A 25,339-nucleotide genomic window follows, 5' to 3' on the forward strand; every position below is an offset into this window, starting at 1 on the left:
GCCAGCATGCACGAGTATGTTAATTGTTTGTTTACTTTCTACACGAAGATATGCTAATGTTATGCTATCTGGCTGTCTGCCTATCTCTCTATACTAGCCTATCCATCTGTCTGTCTATCTATCTGTCTGTCTGTCTGTCTGTCTGTCTGTCTGTCTGTCTGTCTGTCTGTCTGTCTGTCTGTCTGTCTGTCTGTCTGTCTGTCTGTCTGTCTATCTATCTATCTATCTATCTATAATCTGCGCTATCAGAACTGTACTTTACTCGTCTTTTTATACTCATTCTCAATGGTCTCAAGGCGGCTTTGGTAAATTCTCTCCCCAGCGTGACGTCATACAGTGCGTTGTGGGGGAAAGGAGAATCATTGCAAACCGCTGTACTTTTTCATACTTTTTCGGGTTTTGTGATACCCAACAACATAAAATACAATGGAAAACAGTTTAAATGTTTATTATCAACAAGCAAATTGCACAAATTCGTTGAAAAATTTTACCTGCAAAACGCCCTTTAAGCTTTAGCTTACCTAACTAATTTTAGATTTCAGCATTTGCTTATTTACAGGGAACCTTTTTTTTTTTGACCACGGAGGGCTGGTGGTCTATGAAATTTCCCTGTAGATTTTTGGGTCCCGCCTCTGTTCCTGTGTGTGTGTGTGTGTGTTTTGTGTGTACCTGGTAATTATCACGTTGTGGGGACCAATTGTCCCCACAAAGATAGGAATACCAGTATTTTTGTGACCTTGTGGGGACATTTTGACGTCCCCATGAGGAAACAAGCTTATAAATCAAACAAAATGATGTTTCTTGAAAATGTGAAGTAGTAGAAGGGTTTCTGTGATGGTTGGGGTTAGGGAATGGGGTTAGGGGAATAGGATGTACAGTTTGTACAGTATAAAATGCATTATAATTCAACGGCCCGTCGTCAATTATTCCTTACTTAAATCGCAAATCAATCTCACATTTGTATCTGTTCTAAATTTACCTAAATTTAACACTTTTCAAGTTTTTAATACTTTAATCAACGTGGATTTGGACAAATATATATGTTATATGCAAATGTATGTTTACAACAGCCTGTTTACATTTTCAACAGAACCATCAGCCATAGTTTTATATATGATTTTTCTTTTAGAAGACCTTGCTCTTTCTCCATTTCTGTTTGCTGCTGCATCATTTGTGACCTGTGCTGGTAAATTGAGTTGGGATGAGCAAATTTTCAAAAATTAATTATTTAAATTTGAACATTCTCTATTAAAACACTTTAAAACAATGCATGATTTGTTGGAATCTGACAAAACATGACAGAACTACACCTGTTTACGCAAAGCAAAACAATAGCAATATATGTTAAATATGTTTTTTTTATTGTTTAATTTTGACATTGAGACAGACCGCTTTAAGATACTAATGCAAGGGTTTAATATAATGATACACAACAGATACTTTTCCTCAACAGTTAACCAAACATTCACTTCAGATATAACAGATTATAGGTCATACCTGCATGAATTCTTGTCAAAACAGATATTTTTAAAACTGTAATTTTGGGTAGATGTCTATATATATCGGGGTCGGGCACTCGCACGTTTGTGTGCATTAGGGCTGTCAAATTTTAATTCGAATTTCGAATATTCGTCGAATGTAAAAAAAATATGCATATTCGAACGTAAAACTTTGCATTCGAATTGTATCTGTGTCAGGAAGCTCACGCAACGTGATAATGCATAACTGACGCGGATTGTTATACAGAGCGTTAGCGGCTCAGCCAACTATGCGGAGCAAGCCAGCGTTATTCATTTGAAAAATAGCAAGAAAAGACAGTGGGGATTACGAGTCGGACAGAATACATATTAAAAGGGCTGTGTGATGCTGCTTTGGTTTTTGGAGCATCAACTGGAATTCAACCGCAAAGTGAAACTAACTGAGATGAATTATTGTCGTCTGCTTCTAAATGCAGTTTTAAAGTTTAAAATAACTGATCAACACGAAAGTGCCATAATACAGCTGCTTGTTTAGCAACATTAAAACCATATGTGCATCTACAGAGTCCACACCGCATATGAGAGAGTTGCAATGTAACGCCGCGGTGGCTTTATTTTAACTGACTGGAAACTTGACTTTCACCTGGACATTTGATATGCAAGTTTTTCATCAACATTATCTGCGTGAAATATAAACATGATGATCATCTGCCAACTCGACTGTTTCAGCACGTACAGTTAATTACGGAGAGTCTGCTTTATTAACGGCTTCACTCTGCGCGTAAGTTAAACATTTCTGTTCTGTACTTTATTACTCGCATATATTTCTACATATTTTCAACCAAGGAACACACAAAATATAATACAAGTTGTTGTGAATAGCGTTTAAGCTTGACAAAATTTAAATGACTAATGATCTTTCCCACTTATTTTGGCTTAAATAAAGATTAATTCGTTTTTATACTTTATTAGAAACACGTTAATTTATCTACTTATATAAAATGCCCTATATTAATATGCATTGTCTATGTATGGCATTCGTTTTGTACATTTACAGGTGCACAACTATACTGGTTAATTTTGATTTCATTAGTAGTGTTTATAACATTCGTTTTAACAAAAAATATGCTGTGCATGATTATATTATTGGGGCTTTGTGCTGCGCCCTCTTGTGGGCTTTTAGGAGTATTTTCTCCAAGATAAAGTAGGTCTTTATAATTCGAATATAATTCGAATTTTATTATTTTTCAAGGACGAATTTCGAATGTACTTATTCAGCCATTTTGACAGCCCTAGTGTGCATGCGCTTCAGACGTCGGCGTCAGGATATATTAATGTTCTTATTTTTATGAAAACTTCCGACGCATCTAGACAGCGCGAGGCACTTGATGTGTCTCTATTAATCCAGCTGTGGGCTGGACCAAGGGTCAAACAAAAATTGCGTGTTGTATTAATTGTGCATTAATAAAATTTGTGGCGTTAAAATGAATTTGCGTTAATGCGTTATTAACGCGTTAATTTTGACAGCCCTAATTTACATATTTGTATTTACTTATTAGATGCAGTTCTTCGTCTCCAGGTGTTTCTGGTCTTTTGTCCAAACGTCATCATGTTCTTAGCTTTTGTCTTCTGGGGTGTTTCTGAAGGTCAGTGTATAGACAATTACTGTATATTTCTCAATCTGTCAGTTTCACATTAGTGGGAAACACTGTTATAACATTGTGATTACACTTAATTTTTGTATTATTGCATCTAAATGAAAATGTTGTCTGATGTCATGTGATGAATATAATTTTCATAAGTTTCTTCTGTTTATACATGAGTGAATTGTGATCATGAATTTGTGTTTCAGGATCTATGAATGAGACGATCTTCTGCTGTGCTCTTTATATTCTCAGACCTCTTATGTTACTTTTTGCTGCTCCATATTTAAATCAGTTTACAGGTATTATTCACTTCTGATGATTGACAGTAGTAGTTATAGTGGACCGGCATTCGTCAAACTTTTATGACCCCCTCCCCCACCCGGTGACAGTTGCTGTCTGACAGGTCGTGTTTTATGACCCCTTGACAGATGGCGTTTTATGACCCCATGACAGATGGTGTTTTGACAGGTTGTGTTTTATGACCCTTAACAGATGGTTTTATGACAGTTTGTGTTTTATGACTCCTTAACAGATGGTGTTTTGACAGTTTGTGTTTTATGACTTCTTTGACAGCTCGTGTTTGACAGGGGGCGGGACCATCAATCAAAATCTGTACAAGTTGTCAACTTTAGACAGCGAGTGTTTTATCGTTTTATGACCGATCATTTAGTGGTTTGTTTTTCCTGTGTATGTGTTTTATGTCAAGCGTATGCTGTTATGTTTAATGACGGCTCGTGTGTGACAGCTCGTGTTTCGACATTTGATGTCAGCTCTCACCCTTCCTCCCTCCTTTCTCACAAGACCTGCATTCTTTCACAGGGGTGCGTGTTGTAAAGCGATTAAAGATTTCTAAAACTCAATGTTGGTAAAACAATCCCCCATTACGGTGTCAAAAAAGTAAATGTTTATTTTAGATTTAGACAAATCATGAACAATGCTATGATTAAAACATTTGTTTGTAACATCACAAGTTATTTAATGAAATATTCCGTATACGTGTATAGTTTAAGCAATGATCTGAGCCATAACCTTTGGAGCCGGCAATACTATAATCTTTAGACGAAAGTCTAAACTAAATACAATTTTAAACGATTCATGAGTTCCGTGAATCTTTTCATGACCTGCTCTATAGTTTCAAGCGTATTAAAGATCCGACGGTGCCTGACAAAGCGCCGGGTGAGTGTTCATATATGCCGTTTTAAATTAACCTTAATAAAATGTAATTCTGTCCACTATGGCAAAATATTGGGGTTTATTTTAGATTTAGGGGTTTCTTTAACCAAGGCTCTGATTAAGACATATGTATACGTGCACCGATGGTGTCAGAGAACTTATAGCTGACGTTAATAAACTTTTTAAATGTTTTCTAAGACGTCTTCACCTCATTTAGGGTTTTATTTTTAATTAAAGGCTTCTTAAAACATGTGTGATTATGTGTATATTATACAAAGAGTCTTATATTGTCTGCTCTGACAAAAATAAAGTATTATTTTAGATTTAGGTCAATTGACTGCGTGTATCTTATAAATACAACTTGATAATACGTTTGTTTTGTCAAGAGACTTTTTTAAAGTCACGCAAGAATAAAATCTTTTAGTTGTAATTGGTTAACATTAAATGTACTATTATCTATTTAACTATAAGCTATATTTTTCTGATCAACCTCAAAGTTTTTGATGCTGAACTTATGACCGTGTGTGATAGATATTTCACAGCAGGGTCGGTTTGTAATCTAGGTAGAGTCTTTTAAAACTGTAGTGATAAAATGTAATATGGTAACTCTGTCAAAAAAGTAAAAGGTTTATTTTAGATCACAATCTATTTTATGGCAAACATTACTGTATCTAAAAGTTTTTAACAACACAATTTATTTAATGAAATACGCAGTACGTGTATAGCAATGAATTGTACCAAAACCACCGTAGGTCGACATTTCTTTAGACTAAATCCTATTTATTTTAAACTATATAAAAGCTGATTCGCTTCACGAAAACCTATGAAGCATTTCAAGCAGAGGGTTCTGTTCAAGCCATTAAAGATCGGGGCTCCGGCGTTTACAATAGAACATACACGGATGCGGGGACATATGGGCCATTAAGAAACTTTTAAACGATTAAAAACATATTCATATCATCTTCTGGGTTTTGTTTTAAATTAATGACATCTTAAAACCAACTGGGAATATGTGTTTATTACACAATAAAATGTAATTCTGGCCGCTCTGACAAAATGAGGGTTAATTTTAGATTTAGGGAATTCTTTAACCAAGTCTCTGATTAAAACACGGGAATGCGTGCACCAAAGTTGTCAGATAACGTAGGCTGATGCGCACATATATCTGGTGTTAAGAACCTTTTAAACGTTTTAAGACATTTCACACCCTCTTCTGAGTTGAATTCATTAATGTCATCTAACATACACGTGTGTACATGTGTATTTACGATAAATGTAACACGGTACGTATTGTCAAAATAAAAGGTTTCTTGAACATGTTATTCCAGTGTGTGGTTCTTGTCTTGCGAGTGTTCGACATATTTAGTGATGTGGAAAAAAGGCCCCATTGACAAAAAGTAATAGGTTTATTTTAGATTTCAGGCTTCATTACTCAGATACAGATTAAAGCATGTTATTTCTTATTCGTAATTTAAAGAAACTTAGAAGTTTTAAGACATTTCATCACACATCCTATGATGACTTAAACCCTTGTGTTAGCCCTTAGAGGACAACAAAACGGGTGCAAATATTATTTATCAACATTTGATGTTGTTATAAACCAGGTTGTCACATACGTGACAACAATCATTTCTTTAAAGACAAAACATTTAACAAATTTGACATTTTGTTAAACATGGTTGTGTGCGTCCATAAACACAACAACAGTAGGACACTGTTATACATAATATTAAAATCACGGGCTTACGTTAAATAGGTAAACCTTAATTTTTACTAAATAAAATAAAAATAAACTATTTGAACATATTATCTGATATTAGGTTAGGTTTAAGATGAATTAGTGTCTATAGCTTTACGAATTACATCGTAAAACCCCCAGCGGATATGGTGTGTGCGTGTGTGTGTGTGTGTGTGTGCGTGTGCAATGGCTGTTATCACGTGGTGCGGACCAAACGACCAACGCTGCGGGGGTTGTGAAGCGAAGAATGAGTTCTGTATAGATGAGAAGTTTTTCCATCTGAACACAGAACCTTTCCCAAAAACGTAACCCCGGATTAACACATCACAGAACAATTTGAACAACCGTGTCGGATTCGTACACACCAGAGGTCTGTTTTATGTTTTGCAGAAACTGTGGAAACTTTTGATGCTGCCAAGGTGTCCGAATTCGCAAACAAACTATCAAACGCAACGCGGCGGAAACAGTGGACACGAGCCTTTTGTTGCTGAGAAGGCGATTGACCTCAGAAACAAACAAGCAAGCAAAGTTGTCTACGAAACTACAGATTCTTGAAAAAGATGGCACAAAGATCATTCGAACGACTACGCAATGGCCAGAATGGGTATGTGTACGGGACCGACCTTTTTAAAGATATGCTTAAAAAGAACTACAAGCGCGAGATGTCCAATCTACTATGTACTGTGATATACAAAGATGCCAATGTGTGCATGCCTCCAAACTATTGCGAAGCTAACGCCGGTCGTGTAACCAGACTCAAGGAAAAAACAGATGGTGTGAAAAGTATAGATGGCTCTCTCAATAACATGGTACAGACGGTTGTACAGGCCCAAGAGGAACCCCGTGTGATTATTAGAAAGGCCCTAGAGATATTTTATGAATGTGACGAGGCCGAGTTCTACATCATCAATATCATACTTATGTCGGCCTTTGTAATTGACGTATGCATTGATATCCTTGTAAAGAAACGAGAAATTAATGTGTGTGAAATCATAGAAAATGCCGTAGATTTCATGTTTGAAAAGGGTCTTGGATCATGCATGCACTTTCTATGGTATCTAGATAATATCATAACGTTTAATGATGACTAAAAAACCAAACCTGTGAGCCAATGGTATATTTTACGTAAGTTTTACAGTTGTTTTTTAGTTTTCCAAAAGTTTCATTCTGTTTTATTTTTTACTCAACATTATGATGGCAATCCATGTCCGTCAACAATTGTATACTTTAACAAAAACTACGTTCTAGTAGTTTCAATGTATGGTCACTGTTGTTTTTCATCATTGATTTTGTTTACTGCTTATGTTTTTTTTTTTTTTGTATGTTTTGCTGTACCGGTTTCATAAAAACAAAAAATATACAAGGATTTTTGGTCTTAATGTCTGTGTTGTTACCATTAGAACATTTAGACATCTTGTTCAGACAACGTGTGACATTGCTCATTCTTCATATGTTTTTGCAAATCCACACAGAGAAATGTGAAAGATTAATAGAAATTACATGTGGCTACATCACATGTTTTTTCAGAGGCGTAAAAATAAAAGTCAGCAGTGTTAGTAGGAGAATCTAAAACAGCACAGGCACGAGCTGATCCTAATTTTGTTACCTGACGTCTGTCACATAGTCAAAGATCATATACTTCATGTCTCTACGAATCCTGACAGAGCTTTAGTTTCATATACACAACACATCAAATGTAAACCACGGTAAACTAAATACATTTGACAGTCAAGATCTCTAATTTTCTGACAAGCCCAAAAAAGATGAGGAGGTCATCATCAAACATCGCTCACTTTTAAGGTACCGAAAGGTTTTTGTTTATTTTAGTATAACTCAACACTGAAATTTTAGTTAAGCACACAGAAATGCACAGATTTTACGTTTTCAGTATACATGTGTACATCACATTGCGATTTCAGTCTCAACTAGATCGATGATCTATCAATATTAGCCACAAATGTTGTTTGTATGCGTGCTCTGATTTCACAAAACATCCATTTACATTCAAAACCTTTTGGATTCAACGCCTTAAAGTCATCAATTTTATTTCGTTCACATCAAACGCACCAAAATTTTGAATTTGCAAACTGTTTTACTTCGTTTTAAACATGTTTGTGCGGTTTCGGTCTAGATTTTTATAGAAAACTTCAGAACATGACACCATTTTAACATTTTACAAAATGATGAAACATTTTACTTTTAAGTGGCTCCCATGAGTATGTGTTGCTGTGACAAATACCTTTGATTGTTTGGAAATTATATGAATGCAGAGAAACAACGCAAAAGTTTTGAACTTTAACATAATTTATATGCGTCCTGATTTTTAAAAACAGTAAGCTGTAATGTTTCTTACACACAGATCTAAACACATCACAAGTCTCAATGTTTAATAACATAAAAACCTGTATGCAAAGGTTTGTTGGCATATTTTTAGGCACAAGCTGTTTATTTTCATCTTTAAACAAATGTGTATGACAAAAGTTGTTCTGCCTGAACTGACACTAAGGATCGTTGCCGAAATGTTAAATCTAAGTATTTGCAAAACAACCTTCACCCTCATATAGATGTTTTCAATCTAATGGTACCTGTTTAAATGTGACCATACTATTTCAAACATTACCAAGTTGTAGATGGTTGTGACTCAATTTACAAAGGTTTTAACACACATTACTGTTTGTCACGGTGTGTTTCATCGCATTGCTGTTGCATGCAACAGACTCTCAAGTTTTATGTTAAAAGGATTACTAAATAAAAACCTAAGCATTCTGTATTATGTTGGTGCTGATGATTTTACAAGTTTACAGTTTCAAACATTTTTTGCTATATTCGCTGTGAAAGATTTAGTAAATAAATCTAAAACATAAACAGTGTTGAAGCGTTACCTTAATCTTCTAGCAACAATTTTCAAGAGATTACCAACATGTATGATGTACTAACTGTCAGGGGATCTGTGATATTATTTTCTGAAGTAATTAGCTATCTAATGGCTACTGCACAATAACTTAAGCGATAAAGAGTTTGACAAATGTTACATAAACTATAGAAACGAAACCAGATAAATTACAAAGACAATGGCATGAGGTTTACACTTAAATAAATCACGCAGATGTTTAAAGTGGTACATGTGTTTTATTTCTCATCAAGTAATAGAAATACATAATTTGTTATCATTGTAGTGTAGAAATATCACAACGTTTTTCACGACCGGTTCATTTCACAAACAGCAATTTGATCATTATTTGATATTGTAACACACACAAACCACACATGTAAGAGTCTCTAAATATTCTACAGAATACTATTAGCTTTTTGTCATCAAGTTTGTAACAGATGTATCACTAAGCCTATTCATGATCTTGAAACCAAGCAGTCTGTGGTATCGATACACGCAATGTGTATTGATTCATCAGGCATTTTCGGATCCTTCTTGGGGACCCAGGTCCATTGGAACATCATCAGACATTACTTGAGCCGTACAAAGGGTTGTGTTGTTGTTGTAGGTTGATGGTCCGTTGTTGTAGGTTGATGGTCCGATGATACTATGGTGGACTTATTGAGTGCACAGGTCCAACTGTAGGTTCTCTCATCTTCATATTGCTCTGGGGTGGGTAGCGCGAATGTGTCGGTGTAGCAGTAGGAGTCCATAGTTTCTTGAAACTTGTTAGGCGATTGTGTTTGAATGAATCATACTGGTGCCGTTTTAATGACTGTAATGGATAGGCGGAGATAGGAGTCCTGGAGTTAGGGACACTCCTCTCTGAGGGGTAACAACTGCACTTTAAACATCTGCGTGATTTATTTAAGTGTAAACCTCATGCCATTGTCTTTGTAATTTATCTGGTTTCGTTTCTATAGTTTATGTAACATTTGTCAAACTCTTTATCGCTTAAGTTTTTGTGCAGTAGCCATTAGATAGCTAATTACTTCAGAAAATAATATCACAGATCCCCTGACAGTTAGTACATCATACATGTTGGTAATCTCTTGAAAATTGTTGCTAGAAGATTAAGGTAACGCTTCAACACTGTTTATGTTTTAGATTTATTTACTAAATCTTTCACAGCGAATATAGCAAAAAATGTTTGAAACTGTAAACTTGTAAAATCATCAGCACCAACATAATACAGAATGCTTAGGTTTTTATTTAGTAATCCTTTTAACATAAAACTTGAGAGTCTGTTGCATGCAACAGCAATGCGATGAAACACACCGTGACAAACAGTAATGTGTGTTAAAACCTTTGTAAATTGAGTCACAACCATCTACAACTTGGTAATGTTTGAAATAGTATGGTCACATTTAAACAGGTACCATTAGATTGAAAACATCTATATAACGGTGAAGGTTGTTTTGCAAATACTTAGATTTAACATTTCGGCAACGATCCTTAGTGTCAGTTCAGGCAGAACAACTTTTGTCATACACATTTGTTTAAAGATGAAAATAAACAGCTTGTGCCTAAAAATATGCCAACAAACCTTTGCATACAGGTTTTTATGTTATTAAACATTGAGACTTGTGATGTGTTTAGATCTGTGTGTAAGAAACATTACAGCTTACTGTTTTTAAAAATCAGGACGCATATAAATTATGTTAAAGTTCAAAACTTTTGCGTTGTTTCTCTGCATTCATATAATTTCCAAACAATTAAAGGTATTTGTCACAGCAACACATACTCATGGGAGCCACTTAAAAGTAAAATGTTTCATCATTTTGTAAAATGTTAAAATGGTGTCATGTTCTGAAGTTTTCTATAAAAATCTAGACCGAAACCGCACAAACATGTTTAAAACGAAGTAAAACAGTTTGCAAATTCAAAATTTTGGTGCGTTTGATGTGAACGAAATAAAATTGATGACTTTAAGGCGTTGAATCCAAACGGTTTTGAATGTAAATGGATGTTTTGTGAAATCAGAGCACGCATACAAACAACATTTGTGGCTAATATTGATAGATCATCGATCTAGTTGAGACTGAAATCGCAATGTGATGTACACATGTATACTGAAAACGTAAAATCTGTGCATTTCTGTGTGCTTAACTAAAATTTCAGTGTTGAGTTATACTAAAATAAACAAAAACCTTTCGGTACCTTAAAAGTGAGCGATGTTTGATGATGACCTCCTCATCTTTTTTGGGCTTGTCAGAAAATTAGAGATCTTGACTGTCAAATGTATTTAGTTTACCGTGGTTTACATTTGATGTGTTGTGTATATGAAACTAAAGCTCTGTCAGGATTCGTAGAGACATGAAGTATATGATCTTTGACTATGTGACAGACGTCAGGTAACAAAATTAGGATCAGCTCGTGCCTGTGCTGTTTTAGATTCCCCTACTAACACTGCTGACTTTTATTTTTACGCCTCTGAAAAAACATGTGATGTAGCCACATGTAATTTCTATTAATCTTTCACATTTCTCTGTGTGGATTTGCAAAAACATATGAAGAATGAGCAATGTCACACGTTGTCTGAACAAGATGTCTAAATGTTCTAATGGTAACAACACAGACATTAAGACCAAAAATCCTTGTATATTTTTTGTTTTTATGAAACCGGTACAGCAAAACATACAAAAAACAAAAAACATAAGCAGTAAACAAAATCAATGATGAAAAACAACAGTGACCAGAGGCGTCATGCCCATTCAAACTGAGGGGGCACCTGCCCCCTTGGTTTTTTTGAGCCAATGGATTTTGCATCCAACCTCAAAATCAAATAAGCATCCATTAATCTGTTATTTGACTTTTAATCTGTTAATATGCACAATATTATACATTCTGTGCTGCATCCTTGTCACTTTTCGGAGATTTTCGCCGTTTTGATCGTGTTTTGATCATGTTACATTACTTTTATTCTGGCGGCAGCTGGCGCTGCAGTCAGAGCGCAGTCGCAGACGTCATCAGTGTCTGGGCGCGCTCACGAGTGCTCTGCTGTTGCTGGCTTGCTGCTGCATTTGGCTATCTGAGGAATTTAAACGTGTTAGAAACGCTCACAACATTTCCAAACCCCAGTACGGTAATGTGCAGTTAACCTTCTCTGTGTAGAAAATGTATGGTTTTAAATGTGACCGTCTCAACGTTATATTAGCAGAGATTCATCTTCTTGGCACAACGTCAAAGTTCGCCAAAGTTCACGCGGGCGCGGAATCTCACATGCTCACATGAGGTAAAATTTAATGCAAAAATCCGTTCCTCTAATAATTTTATCTAAACATATTTTTTTAAATCATTATTGAACATTAAAATCAATCACGTGGCTATAGCTTATGTCATTTTCGTTGTTTATATACTTTATGGATTTAAAATTACATTAATTTTATATGATAATGTAGTTTTTGTGCAAAATGCATTAATGACACAATTAAACAAGCCATTAAGACTTAAATAAAACATGCCGTTTCAGATGTGAATATGATGCAAATGTGTCATTATTAAAGTATACAATTGTTGACGGACATGGATTGCCATCATAATGTTGAGTAAAAAATAAAACAGAATGAAACTTTTGGAAAACTAAAAAACAACTGTAAAACTTACGTAAAATATACCATTGGCTCACAGGTTTGGTTTTTTAGTCATCATTAAACGTTATGATATTATCTAGATACCATAGAAAGTGCATGCATGATCCAAGACCCTTTTCAAACATGAAATCTACGGCATTTTCTATGATTTCACACACATTAATTTCTCGTTTCTTTACAAGGATATCAATGCATACGTCAATTACAAAGGCCGACATAAGTATGATATTGATGATGTAGAACTCGGCCTCGTCACATTCATAAAATATCTCTAGGGCCTTTCTAATAATCACACGGGGTTCCTCTTGGGCCTGTACAACCGTCTGTACCATGTTATTGAGAGAGCCATCTATACTTTTCACACCATCTGTTTTTTCCTTGAGTCTGGTTACACGACCGGCGTTAGCTTCGCAATAGTTTGGAGGCATGCACACATTGGCATCTTTGTATATCACAGTACATAGTAGATTGGACATCTCGCGCTTGTAGTTCTTTTTAAGCATATCTTTAAAAAGGTCGGTCCCGTACACATACCCATTCTGGCCATTGCGTAGTCGTTCGAATGATCTTTGTGCCATCTTTTTCAAGAATCTGTAGTTTCGTAGACAACTTTGCTTGCTTGTTTGTTTCTGAGGTCAATCGCCTTCTCAGCAACAAAAGGCTCGTGTCCACTGTTTCCGCCGCGTTGCGTTTGATAGTTTGTTTGCGAATTCGGACACCTTGGCAGCATCAAAAGTTTCCACAGTTTCTGCAAAACATAAAACAGACCTCTGGTGTGTACGAATCCGACACGGTTGTTCAAATTGTTCTGTGATGTGTTAATCCGGGGTTACGTTTTTGGGAAAGGTTCTGTGTTCAGATGGAAAAACTTCTCATCTATACAGAACTCATTCTTCGCTTCACAACCCCCGCAGCGTTGGTCGTTTGGTCCGCACCACGTGATAACAGCCATTGCACACGCACACACACACACACACACACGCACACACCATATCCGCTGGGGGTTTTACGATGTAATTCGTAAAGCTATAGACACTAATTCATCTTAAACCTAACCTAATATCAGATAATATGTTCAAATAGTTTATTTTTATTTTATTTAGTAAAAATTAAGGTTTACCTATTTAACGTAAGCCCGTGATTTTAATATTATGTATAACAGTGTCCTACTGTTGTTGTGTTTATGGACACACACAACCATGTTTAACAAAATGTCAAATTTGTTAAATGTTTTGTCTTTAAAGAAATGATTGTTGTCACGTATGTGACAACCTGGTTTATAACAACATCAAACGTTGATAAATAATATTTGCACCCGTTTTGTTGTCCTCTAAGGGCTAACACAAGGGTTTAAGTCATCATAGGATGTGTGATGAAATGTCTTAAAACTTCTAAGTTTCTTTAAATTACGAATAAGAAATAACATGCTTTAATCTGTATCTGAGTAATGAAGCCTGAAATCTAAAATAAACCTATTACTTTTTGTCAATGGGGCCTTTTTTCCACATCACTAAATATGTCGAACACTCGCAAGACAAGAACCACACACTGGAATAACATGTTCAAGAAACCTTTTATTTTGACAATACGTACCGTGTTACATTTATCGTAAATACACATGTACACACGTGTATGTTAGATGACATTAATGAATTCAACTCAGAAGAGGGTGTGAAATGTCTTAAAACGTTTAAAAGGTTCTTAACACCAGATATATGTGCGCATCAGCCTACGTTATCTGACAACTTTGGTGCACGCATTCCCGTGTTTTAATCAGAGACTTGGTTAAAGAATTCCCTAAATCTAAAATTAACCCTCATTTTGTCAGAGCGGCCAGAATTACATTTTATTGTGTAATAAACACATATTCCCAGTTGGTTTTAAGATGTCATTAATTTAAAACAAAACCCAGAAGATGATATGAATATGTTTTTAATCGTTTAAAAGTTTCTTAATGGCCCATATGTCCCCGCATCCGTGTATGTTCTATTGTAAATGCCGGAGCCCCGATCTTTAATGGCTTGAACAGAACCCTCTGCTTGAAATGCTTCATAGGTTTTCGTGAAGCGAATCAGCTTTTATATAGTTTAAAATAAATAGGATTTAGTCTAAAGAAATGTCGACCTACGGTGGTTTTGGTACAATTCATTGCTATACACGTACTGCGTATTTCATTAAATAAATTGTGTTGTTAAAAACTTTTAGATACAGTAATGTTTGCCATAAAATAGATTGTGATCTAAAATAAACCTTTTACTTTTTTGACAGAGTTACCATATTACATTTTATCACTACAGTTTTAAAAGACTCTACCTAGATTACAAACCGACCCTGCTGTGAAATATCTATCACACACGGTCATAAGTTCAGCATCAAAAACTTTGAGGTTGATCAGAAAAATATAGCTTATAGTTAAATAGATAATAGTACATTTAATGTTAACCAATTACAACTAAAAGATTTTATTCTTGCGTGACTTTAAAAAAGTCTCTTGACAAAACAAACGTATTATCAAGTTGTATTTATAAGATACAGGCAGTCAATTGACCTAAATCTAAAATAATACTTTATTTTTGTCAGAGCAGACAATATAAGACTCTTTGTATAATATACACATAATCACACATGTTTTAAGAAGCCTTTAATTAAAAATAAAACCCTAAATGAGGTGAAGACGTCTTAGAAAACATTTAAAAAGTTTATTAACGTCAGCTATAAGTTCTCTGGTACAATCGGTGCACGTATACATATGTCTTAATCAGAGCCTTGGTTAAAGAAACCCCTAAATCTAAAATAAACCCCAATATTTTGCCATAGTGGACAGAATTACATTTTATTAAGGTTAATTTAAAACGGCATATATGAACACTCACCCGGCGCTTTGTCAGGCACCGTCGGATCTTTAATACGCTTGAAACTATAGAGCAGGTCATGAAAAGATTCACGGAACTCATGAATCGTTTAAAATTGTATTTAGTTTAGACTTTCGTCTAAAGATTATAGTATTGCCGGCTCCAAAGGTTATGGCTCAGATCATTGCTTAAACTATACACGTATACGGAATATTTCATTAAATAACTTGTGATGTTACAAACAAATGTTTTAATCATAGCATTGTTCATGATTTGTCTAAATCTAAAATAAACATTTACTTTTTTGACACCGTAATGGGGGATTGTTTTACCAACATTGAGTTTTAGAAATCTTTAATCGCTTTACAACACGCACCCCTGTGAAAGAATGCAGGTCTTGTTAGAAAGGAGGGAGGAAGGGTGAGAGCTGACATCAAATGTCGAAACACGAGCTGTCACACACGAGCCGTCATTAAACATAACAGCATACGCTTGACATAAAACACATACACAGGAAAAACAAACCACTAAATGATCGGTCATAAAACGATAAAACACTCGCTGTCTAAAGTTGACAACTTGTACAGATTTTGATTGATGGTCCCGCCCCCTGTCAAACACGAGCTGTCAAAGAAGTCATAAAACACAAACTGTCAAAACTAGTGTTGCTTTCGTCAACGAAAAGTATGACGAAATGTAGTCGTCAACGAACCTTTTTCACGTGACGAAAACGAGACGAGACGTAACGAAAATGCTGGTCATGTGACGATGACTATAATAAAATGTATAACGCAATATTGTTGACGAATAAAAACGAGACTAAAATTGGTTTACAAAATAAAAACTAAGCTAAAATGTCTCTTCATTTTCGTTGACCAAAACGAGACGAGACGAAATGTTATAACGTTATTTCGTCTTTTACCCATCTCAGCATCTCCGCGCCCCCACCACCTGACTGCAGGTGATCACGTGTGTTGTTGGCGCTGCGTAGATCAATCAAAACATGAAAGTACCGCGAGAGTGAGTAGAAAGCATGCGGAGCAGTCTGCTCTCGCGATGCTTTGATATCATACGCCTCCATTTGCACGTTAATGGGCATTTCAAACAGTGTACGCGGCAACCGCGAGACATGCGGAAAGCGGAGAAACAGGGGCGGTTACAGAGGTGAAGCGGAGTTGGTCCACAAGCCTTGCTCGTGCACCTAAGATCCTCTCCCTTTTACGGACACGACTCTTCATGGCAGTCGCTGTTGAAGATAAACACATTTCCACTAAATGCTGCACAAAACGCTTCCACTGCATGAGAGAAGATGTAGCCACGCGGCGATTCCGACCGGGAAGATGCAGCATTCTGGCTCCAAATGTAAAAGAAAAGTCCAAAATAAATCCCGTGCATCACTTTCAGGTCAGTTCAACAAGCCTGTTGAAATCTATAGCTTTGATTGCTGACACCACCAGTATAACAATGTACAAATTTATATCATGTAACAGTTGTTTAAATGACATTGTGCTGCGTTGCGTTTTGAAACATTGTAAATATATCTATGCTAAAGACATTCGTTGTTTTGTATATGCTTAATAACTACACTTATTTATTATTTAAATGAACAAAACATACTTCGCTGAATACTTGAGTATTAAATCAATCAAACACCTGTACTGTTGAGAACATAACCATACATACCAACTTTTCTTAATAGACATCTGCTGTTTTCTTAAAGCTGAATTTTAATTTACTTACAAGAAAAACATTTAGTAATTCTCCAAAATTGCTTGGATTTATATTGACATTTAAGATCAGCTTTGTCACATTAGATTAAGCCAAAGTCCATTAGGTACACTGGTGGTAACGTACAGATGCATAAATATAAACTATAATAATATATAATTACATATGTATGATTGTAGTTTGTGCTGCTGTCAAAATACAATTATAAATGTTAACAATAGCATATTTCTATTTTCACACATACTATAGTTGTGTGTGACCCATTTGACCTTGTGTGTGTGTGTGTGTGTGTGTGTGTGTGTGTTTGCTTAGACTACTTTTGTTTTGATTATGTAGACTTTTATGTAGACTCTTACGAACAATCAAGTCACTCACTCAGAGGATAGTAAAATAAATATCTATTCAAATCAGAGCATCTTCCATGTCTGGAATGGATGTATTCTTGGGTCTATAAGGTAACAATAATATAACTTTTGTTTGAAATGGGTTTGGCTAAAAGAAAATATTGTTTTGTCTATAATACTATTAGGTCATTATACTATATGGGTTAAATAGAATGCATTACTAAAAAGAGACTAAATACAATTTCACTGACTAAAACTAGACTAAAATGTCATCAGTTTTCGTCGACTAAAACTAGACTAAAATAGTAATGGATAAGTCTGACTAAAATAAGACTAAAATGGCAAGAATTTTAGTCGACTAAAACTTGACTAGACTAAAAAGAGTATGACGTGACTAAAACTAATAAAAACTAAAATGACAGCTTGACACAAAGACTAGACTAAAACTAAAATGAAAACAGGCTGCCAAAAACAACACTAGTCAAAACACCATCTGTTAAGGAGTCATAAAACACAAACTGTCATAAAACCATCTGTTAAGGGTCATAAAACACAACCTGTCAAAACACCATCTGTCATGGGGTCATAAAACGCCATCTGTCAAGGGGTCATAAAACGTCATCTGTCAAGGGGTCATAAAACACGACCTGTCAGACAGCAACTGTCACCGGGTGGGGGAGGGGGTCATAAAAGTTTGACGAATGCCGGTCCACTATAACTACTGACAGTTTATCAGAAGAGATCAGGAAATTTATAATTTAACCCAGATATTCAGACTTCATATAATATTTGAAAAAAGCCAAATCAAGTTTACATTGTGATTTCTGTTTTAGTGTTTTGGTGTTTATGTGATATTATTATTTATTTATGACATCTTTTCTGTTTTAAAGGCAAAATTGAAACACTTATGAATTGGAGTTTTGAAATGAACTATATTTTTTTCACAACTGTTGTTTATTCAGGTAAGCTAATGCCAATACTACTATCACTTTTTAAAATAAACACAAAAAGCAGAATAGTAACAGCTGGGAAAAATTGTAGTATTTGTATCATTTGTATCATGTGGTGCTGCTGAATGTTTCTGCAGATTTCATATTGGCACCAGTATACACTACCATTTAGTGTAGCAACACATGACTAAAATAATTTCCTACATTAGAAAACTAAAATTTTACTTAAAAGTATATTTATAAAATGTATGACTTGGACCAAATAATGGCCCGTAACAGATGGAAATTCTTGCAATCCTCTTTAAAAATCATCTCAAGATGAGATCTCTAAAAACTTAAAAAATGACAAGAAAGCGATTTTGAAATTATAAGGCAAAAGTTGACTACTTTAAAAGTAGTAAAATATAACAGTATAACAAAATATAACAAAACATATATTTATTTTGGATGATTTTAGTCACAGCATAATCCCCATAGTTCCCTTTGTGTTGTTTTGATGTGTTTACTATAATTCTACAATATGAAAAAATATAAATAAAAAGTGTTTATATTTTGAATGGTGTTTATGATTTTTATGTCTTCCTTGTTCTAGTGTTTTTCAAAACAGCCTGGGAGAAAAGTCTGAATTATACTGCTTCAGAGAGAGTCATGATCTTGGTCCTCTTTGTAGTAGTGCTTCTGTTATGTGTCTTATATATCATTAACGGTAAGTTTTTTTTGTGTGCTTATTTGTGAGTATTCTTTCATACCACACTAATTAGCTGAAATGTGCCTGTGTCGGACATAATCTGAAGTTAGTAACAAAAGAATATCTCTTAGGTAGGTTTTATCTCTTACGCAGTATTCATTATTTTGAATGGACATGATAGAAAACGACAAGGCAGAGCTGTGTAGTATTGAACTCTTATCTTGGATGTGATTGAAGCAGACTGTGGTGATTGACAAATCATCTATGTATTAATGTAGAGTTTCAGGGCAAGAAAGTGAGGTTTTGAGATGGTATAAACAGAGGTCGGGGACAGCTGCAAATAGCCACAAGTGGGCTGTACAAATCTCCAGAGGATTTTGATTGGATTATTTTATGCCGTGTGCAGTTGATATTGATTGTTTAATTTAGTGTTATGTGTGTTGTGGCTGTAATGTGGAAGTTTTGTTGTGTTGCTGATAAGGCTCTCATTAACTTTTTCCCCGCCATTGACGAGTTATCTCGTCAATCTGCAATACCGCTTTTATCCACAGGTGGCGCTCTTCCGCAACTTATAAAAACCGGAAGTATTGCACTAGGGCAAACAGCTGTATGTCCGTGTATGTTTTAAAGATCGCTCTGCATCTGATCTCTATCGAAAGTCCTTCACAAAAATGGAATTATCTCAGCTTTTTGCTCAAAATTTGGTGTTTTTGATGAAACCTACACATATTTGAGAAGTGATAAAAACAGAACACATGAAGGTAGGATGAAACAGATTTTTTTTGTTTGAAAGCAGAGGGTCTGTTCTTTTATTTGATATATTGTATGTTTATATATTTAAAAAGAAACTTTTGTGAAAATCATGAAAAATGCTGGCGGCGAAAGAGTTAAAGCCTTGGTGTTTCATGTCTAACGACACCATCAGGGCGTGGTTTGTATTGTTGCCTGTTTTAAAGATCAAGAGCCTCACCATCTCGGCTGAGTGGTGCTACGAGTCTGTAGATTTCAGCACTGCTCTATCTTACCAAAACATATTATACTGCAGTGAAGTTTCAAAGTTTACATGGTTGACATAAACTATGCTGTTGTCATGTAAACAGACTTGAAACAACACGTATTTAATTTAAGCCCACTAGGCAAGCCCTTCACATTTGTGAAATCCAGACTACTCCCACCTGCAGGTCTCCAGTCTGCTGTGATATCTACTCTGAGGTTTTGTCCTTAAACATCAATGATGTCATGAAGATTAATACTCAGTCAGCTCACTTTCAGTACTGGAATAAAAAACGATCCTGCATTCATCTGAAGTTAAAATCTGTTAACCTTCTGAAAGAGATCTTGATGACATGAATCCAAAACTGAATGAAATATCATACATTCTGTAAATGCAGGTTCTATCTATGAATCTATGTAGATTGGCCTACCAGTGTTTACCAGAGACTTACTATTTGTGGCAGCTCTTTCTGTCTTGGGGGTAGGTTGGGGTGCGGGTTTGAGTAACGGTGAACTACACTTTAAGGACCAAGTCACGTCTATACAGTAGGACAACTGACATCACACACTGGATATGTACATTCTGCAGGTGTCAGCTCAAGTTCTAATACAAGTCTAGTCTTAATGCAAGATTGCCCAATTTTTACTGTTTTTCTTTAAATTTTCATTTAACAATAGGTGACTTTTGAGTGTTAATCAATACACTCTGTATATGATGTAGGTAAAATCTGTTATTTAGTATTTGTCCTAAAAAGGATTTTTTCACTGTATTAATGCAGTGTTTTCCTGTTCATCTTGCAGTATAGTATAAAGTCAATTATTAACATTGATTTGGGACAAATATAACGGGTGAAACTAATGTTAAACTATGTGAGTGTCGCTCTGTGGCGCTGCAGGATTTTAAGCAGAACTCATTGTTGCAGGGGGGTGCCACGGACAGACCCCCCCGCATGTGTCCACTGTTAATTTGTGGTGGTCAATGTTAATATTGTGACAGGCCACCACAAAAAATCCATGTATGGGAAACACTGCCTAGTGGATGTGACATCATTGTCACCAAAATTGGAAGGTCTTGTTTAAAAGTGAGATTTCTTCATCACATCAGATTTACCAGTGATCTTCAGAATCAGAATTGTTTCTACATAAAGTGAAACTCTTTGGTTCCTTCATTTTATTCAGTGCAGTCAGTTATTTATATAAGATTTGAAGCTCTTGGTGTCACAATATCAGTATTAAGGTGAGTAACGTTTAGGTTTATTATAAGAGCTGCTTTCGTGTGATCAGAAACTGTGTGAGTAAAATGACAGCTCTATACTGTACATCTATGGAGTCCTTTAATAAAGTCTTTAACTTTGACAATAGATGTCAAATAGTCTACAGTAATTTCAGTCAGCATTAGAGAGAAAAAAAAACATCATTTATAAATACACTGTTACTCTGCTTAATGGCTTCACATCACATTAAATCACATTTGATAGGAAATACAACTAAAATATATTTATAGTTTAGATTAAATAATTAAGTAGTTTAAAAGTTCAACAGGTGTTGTTATGATTCCTATATACGTAATCATAACAAAGTCTTTATTACCTGTTAAAACATGAATGAGTGTAGTTAAATGTGCATCTGTTTTAAATAATAGTTTTGCTTTTTAAATTATGCTTATATTGTTTATAAGATGTTTATTTTGATTTCTGTATTTTTTCTTATTGATTGATGTCCTTTATTTCTTTTTAATATAATCTGGACTGATAAACATTTGTGATAATAAAAATAACTACTTTTTCATTGTTGTTCTGTTTTTGTGATACAGTGTTGGCAAAGATGAGTGGGAAATTAAGTGAACGGATAGAAACTATATTCAATGTTCTGGCTGGTATAATCATTGATGTTCTGCCTTCATTACAATTCATCCTTCTGTTCTACACGTTTGGATCAGCCAAAGGAGGTGAGATTAGCTTTATAAACTTTATAGATTTACTCATAAAATATATTAAAAGAAAGCAGAATTGATATTTAAAATCAATTTATTTAAAAATAGTTGATATTTTAGAGATTCAGGATCAGGACTGATGGTGAATCCCAACAGTCTGAGATGTTACTTCTTCATTAAGCAATTGTATAAGCAGTTAAAATACTGGAACAGATGTATATTATTGAAATATATATATATATATATATATATATATATATATATATATATATATATATATAATATATATATATATATATAATATATATTTGTATTTATATTGTATTTTTATAACATATATTGAATTTTAATGATAATGTCTGAGTTAATGATGTAAATGTATGTTCTGTTCGCACATACTTGTCTTGTTTAAATATTCCTATTAGTTGTAATGCAAAACTACTGTATATAAAAAGCTGCTTAACTCGATCACCACCCTAACTATGTAAATTTATACTGTAAAAAGTCCATGGGGTTGATGGAGCTCAAGATTAGCCTTAAATTTGAAAATGTTTATGAACATACTGAACGATTATATGAGCAGTGTAAATGAATCACTAAAAGCTGCATATAAAAAAAAATAATTTACTAATGTGGAGGATCTAATTCTGCCTATCATGTTTGAAGGACACATAAACGCTTACTGTCCTAATTCATTACCATCTATATCTGTAGTTTCTTACTACCTTTACTATAAGCATTACTATTAAAGGTACTACATTTATACAATATTATAGTAGTGCCATTAGACTACAAAGACAGTTTGGTAAAGATCTTAGGGGAATCCAGTGCCCCAGTTCCTTAATTTCCAACTCATTAAATAATTTTACCTCTTATGTTTTATAAAGTTCTATAAATATTTTCAACATGTTAATTACACTGATCCCCCACAACATACTGTAAAACCACCATTGGCAGGTGAAGTCAATAACATTGATTGAATTACAATGGCACATGCCAAAATGTGGGATACACTCTAAAAAAACAAACGGTGCTATATAGAACCAAAACTGTTGCTTTGGATCGTAATCATAGAAGAACCGCTTTTAGTGCCATATAGCACCGGTGAAGCACCAGTGAAGCACCTGTGTAGAACCATATAGGGGCCATATAGAACCACTATAGCACCAAATATGGTTCTACATAGCACTATATGGTTCTACACAGGTGCTTCACTGGTGCTTCACCGGTGCTATATGGCACTAAAAACGGTTCTTCTGTGATTACGAGCAAATAACCACTTTTGGTGCTATATAGCACCGTTTGTTTTTAGAGTGTATATAATTCAGCATGAGCAATACATTTCATGTAGGAAGAAGAAAAAAATGAGCAAGCAAACCGATCTGAATGACTGTGACTAGAGCCAAATAGGGATGGCTAGACGACTAGGTTAGAGCATCTTTAAATGTTCTTGTGAGGTGTTTCCACTGCAGTGGTTGTACCAAAAGTGGTGCAAGAAAAGAGAACAGGTGAACCAGCATCAGGGTCATAAGCGTCCATTGCCCATTAATGCATGTGGGGACTCCTGGGGAGCAAAGGCTATCCCCTCTGGTCCTATCGCACAGAGCTGTAGCTCAGATTGCTGAAAAACTTAATGCTGTACATCAGGGGCATCATGCACCAATATTTTTAAGAGGGCACAGTGTGCACAGCTCACAGAAATGTGTGCATACACAGACATTAAAAGAAATGTTATAGCATTCAGTCTTTTCCATGGCACTTCCACTTACATTTCTAACAATCTGAGCCCCCTTTCCTTCATGTGAAAAACACCAAAATAAATGTGTTGACTAACTTTTATGTCAAATACGTATATCAATGAATTCCATCAGAATAATGACCTGTTGGCATCATATAACATCTGAAATGGCATTTTTGTTTATTTACACTCTGTTTAATGACTTGTTTAATTGTGCCTTTAATGCACTTGCACAACAACTGTGTTATGTTATAAAAATTAATGTAATTTTAAATCTATAATGTATATAAACAACGAAAATGACAAAAGCAACAGTCACATGATTGATTGGCGAACCCTGACATTGTATCAAGATGAATCTAGACTGTCACATTTTGAACCATACATTTTCTACACAGCGGAGGGAAACTGCTCATTACCGTACTGAAAGAGGACAAAGTAACAGATTAAAGGACAAGTTTGGTATTTTACACTTAAAGCCCTGTTTTCAGATTGTTTATGATGAAATAGAACGGTTTTGACTGTAATTTCGACATATGCGGCTGCCCCGAGAATTTTCGGGTGTTTGTTGTTTCACCTCCAAAGGGTTTATAGGTGCACTGGACCAATCCTTCCTAAAATGCATTAAACTTTCATTTACAAAGGCGTGAAACTCACAGAGTGGTCGGGGGTGTTCACTGATATGCTCACACAAAAATCGCAGCAAAAGATGCTTTCCAACAGGTGTTTTAGCATTCGTTGTTAACTTGTGGACCTATTTTTCCAAACGCCTTACACCCGTACATTCTTCCGCTTAGAGCTTGAATAACAGACAATCCAGCCCAGCTGGTGGCGCTAATCCGCCTTTGCCAATTGCAAGAATAGAAACAAAGTTCCCAGCGCGGAGTAATACCGTACCTCACAGCACATCTAATACAAGTCAATGGAGTTGGTAAAAACTACGATAAAACCTGTTGGAATGCGTATTATGCAACGATTTTTGTGTGAGCATACCAGTGAACACCCCTGACCACTCGGTGAGTTTCATGTCTTTGTAAACGAAAGTTTAATGCATTTTAGGGAGGATTGTTCCAGTGCACCATTAAACCCAATGTAGAGGTGGGAGGTGAAACAACAACCACCAAAAAATTCTCGGGGCAGCCGCATATGTCCAAATTTCAGTCAAAACCGTTCTATTTCATCATAAACAATCTGAAAACAGGGCTTTAAGTGTAAAATACCGAACTTGTCCTTTAAAGGACTTTCTTTGATTTCTTTCCACTTGGCTAAATAATTGAGGGGGCACGTGTTTGAATGGGCATGACGCCTCTGTAGGACATGACAGAAAGATGGCAGAACCACCAGTCTATCTGAGTTTGTTGTGTATGGGGCTGCGCAGACGCAAACCTGTCAGAGTCCCCATGAAGACCTCTGTTCACTGCCAGAGTGATTATAATGGGCACATAAGCTTCAGAATATGACCATGAAGCAATGAAAGAAGGGTGCCTGATCTGATGAATCTTTTAGATTAGGTGGATGGCCTGGTACATGCGCTTTGTTTACCTGGGGAGAAG

At 35.3% G+C, this 25,339-nt stretch overlaps 1 protein-coding gene across 1 annotated transcript in view; it reads left to right on the forward strand.

Annotated features, from left to right (window-relative positions):
- The window catches only part of LOC135734286 (uncharacterized), a 199,744-nt gene that overhangs the window by 119,810 nt on the left and 54,595 nt on the right, over positions 1–25,339 (forward strand). Inside the window, exons 8-12 of the mRNA XM_065253215.2 lie at positions 3,038–3,124; positions 3,331–3,423; positions 18,375–18,446; positions 19,027–19,140; positions 21,929–22,063. Of these exons, the coding sequence (XP_065109287.1) occupies positions 3,038–3,124; positions 3,331–3,423; positions 18,375–18,446; positions 19,027–19,140; positions 21,929–22,063 (501 nt within the window). The remainder of the gene's footprint in view (positions 1–3,037; positions 3,125–3,330; positions 3,424–18,374; positions 18,447–19,026; positions 19,141–21,928; positions 22,064–25,339) is intronic.

This window comes from Paramisgurnus dabryanus, chromosome 3 (assembly GCF_030506205.2).
Source record: "Paramisgurnus dabryanus chromosome 3, PD_genome_1.1, whole genome shotgun sequence".
NCBI classification, from domain to species: Eukaryota; Metazoa; Chordata; class Actinopteri; order Cypriniformes; family Cobitidae; genus Paramisgurnus; species Paramisgurnus dabryanus.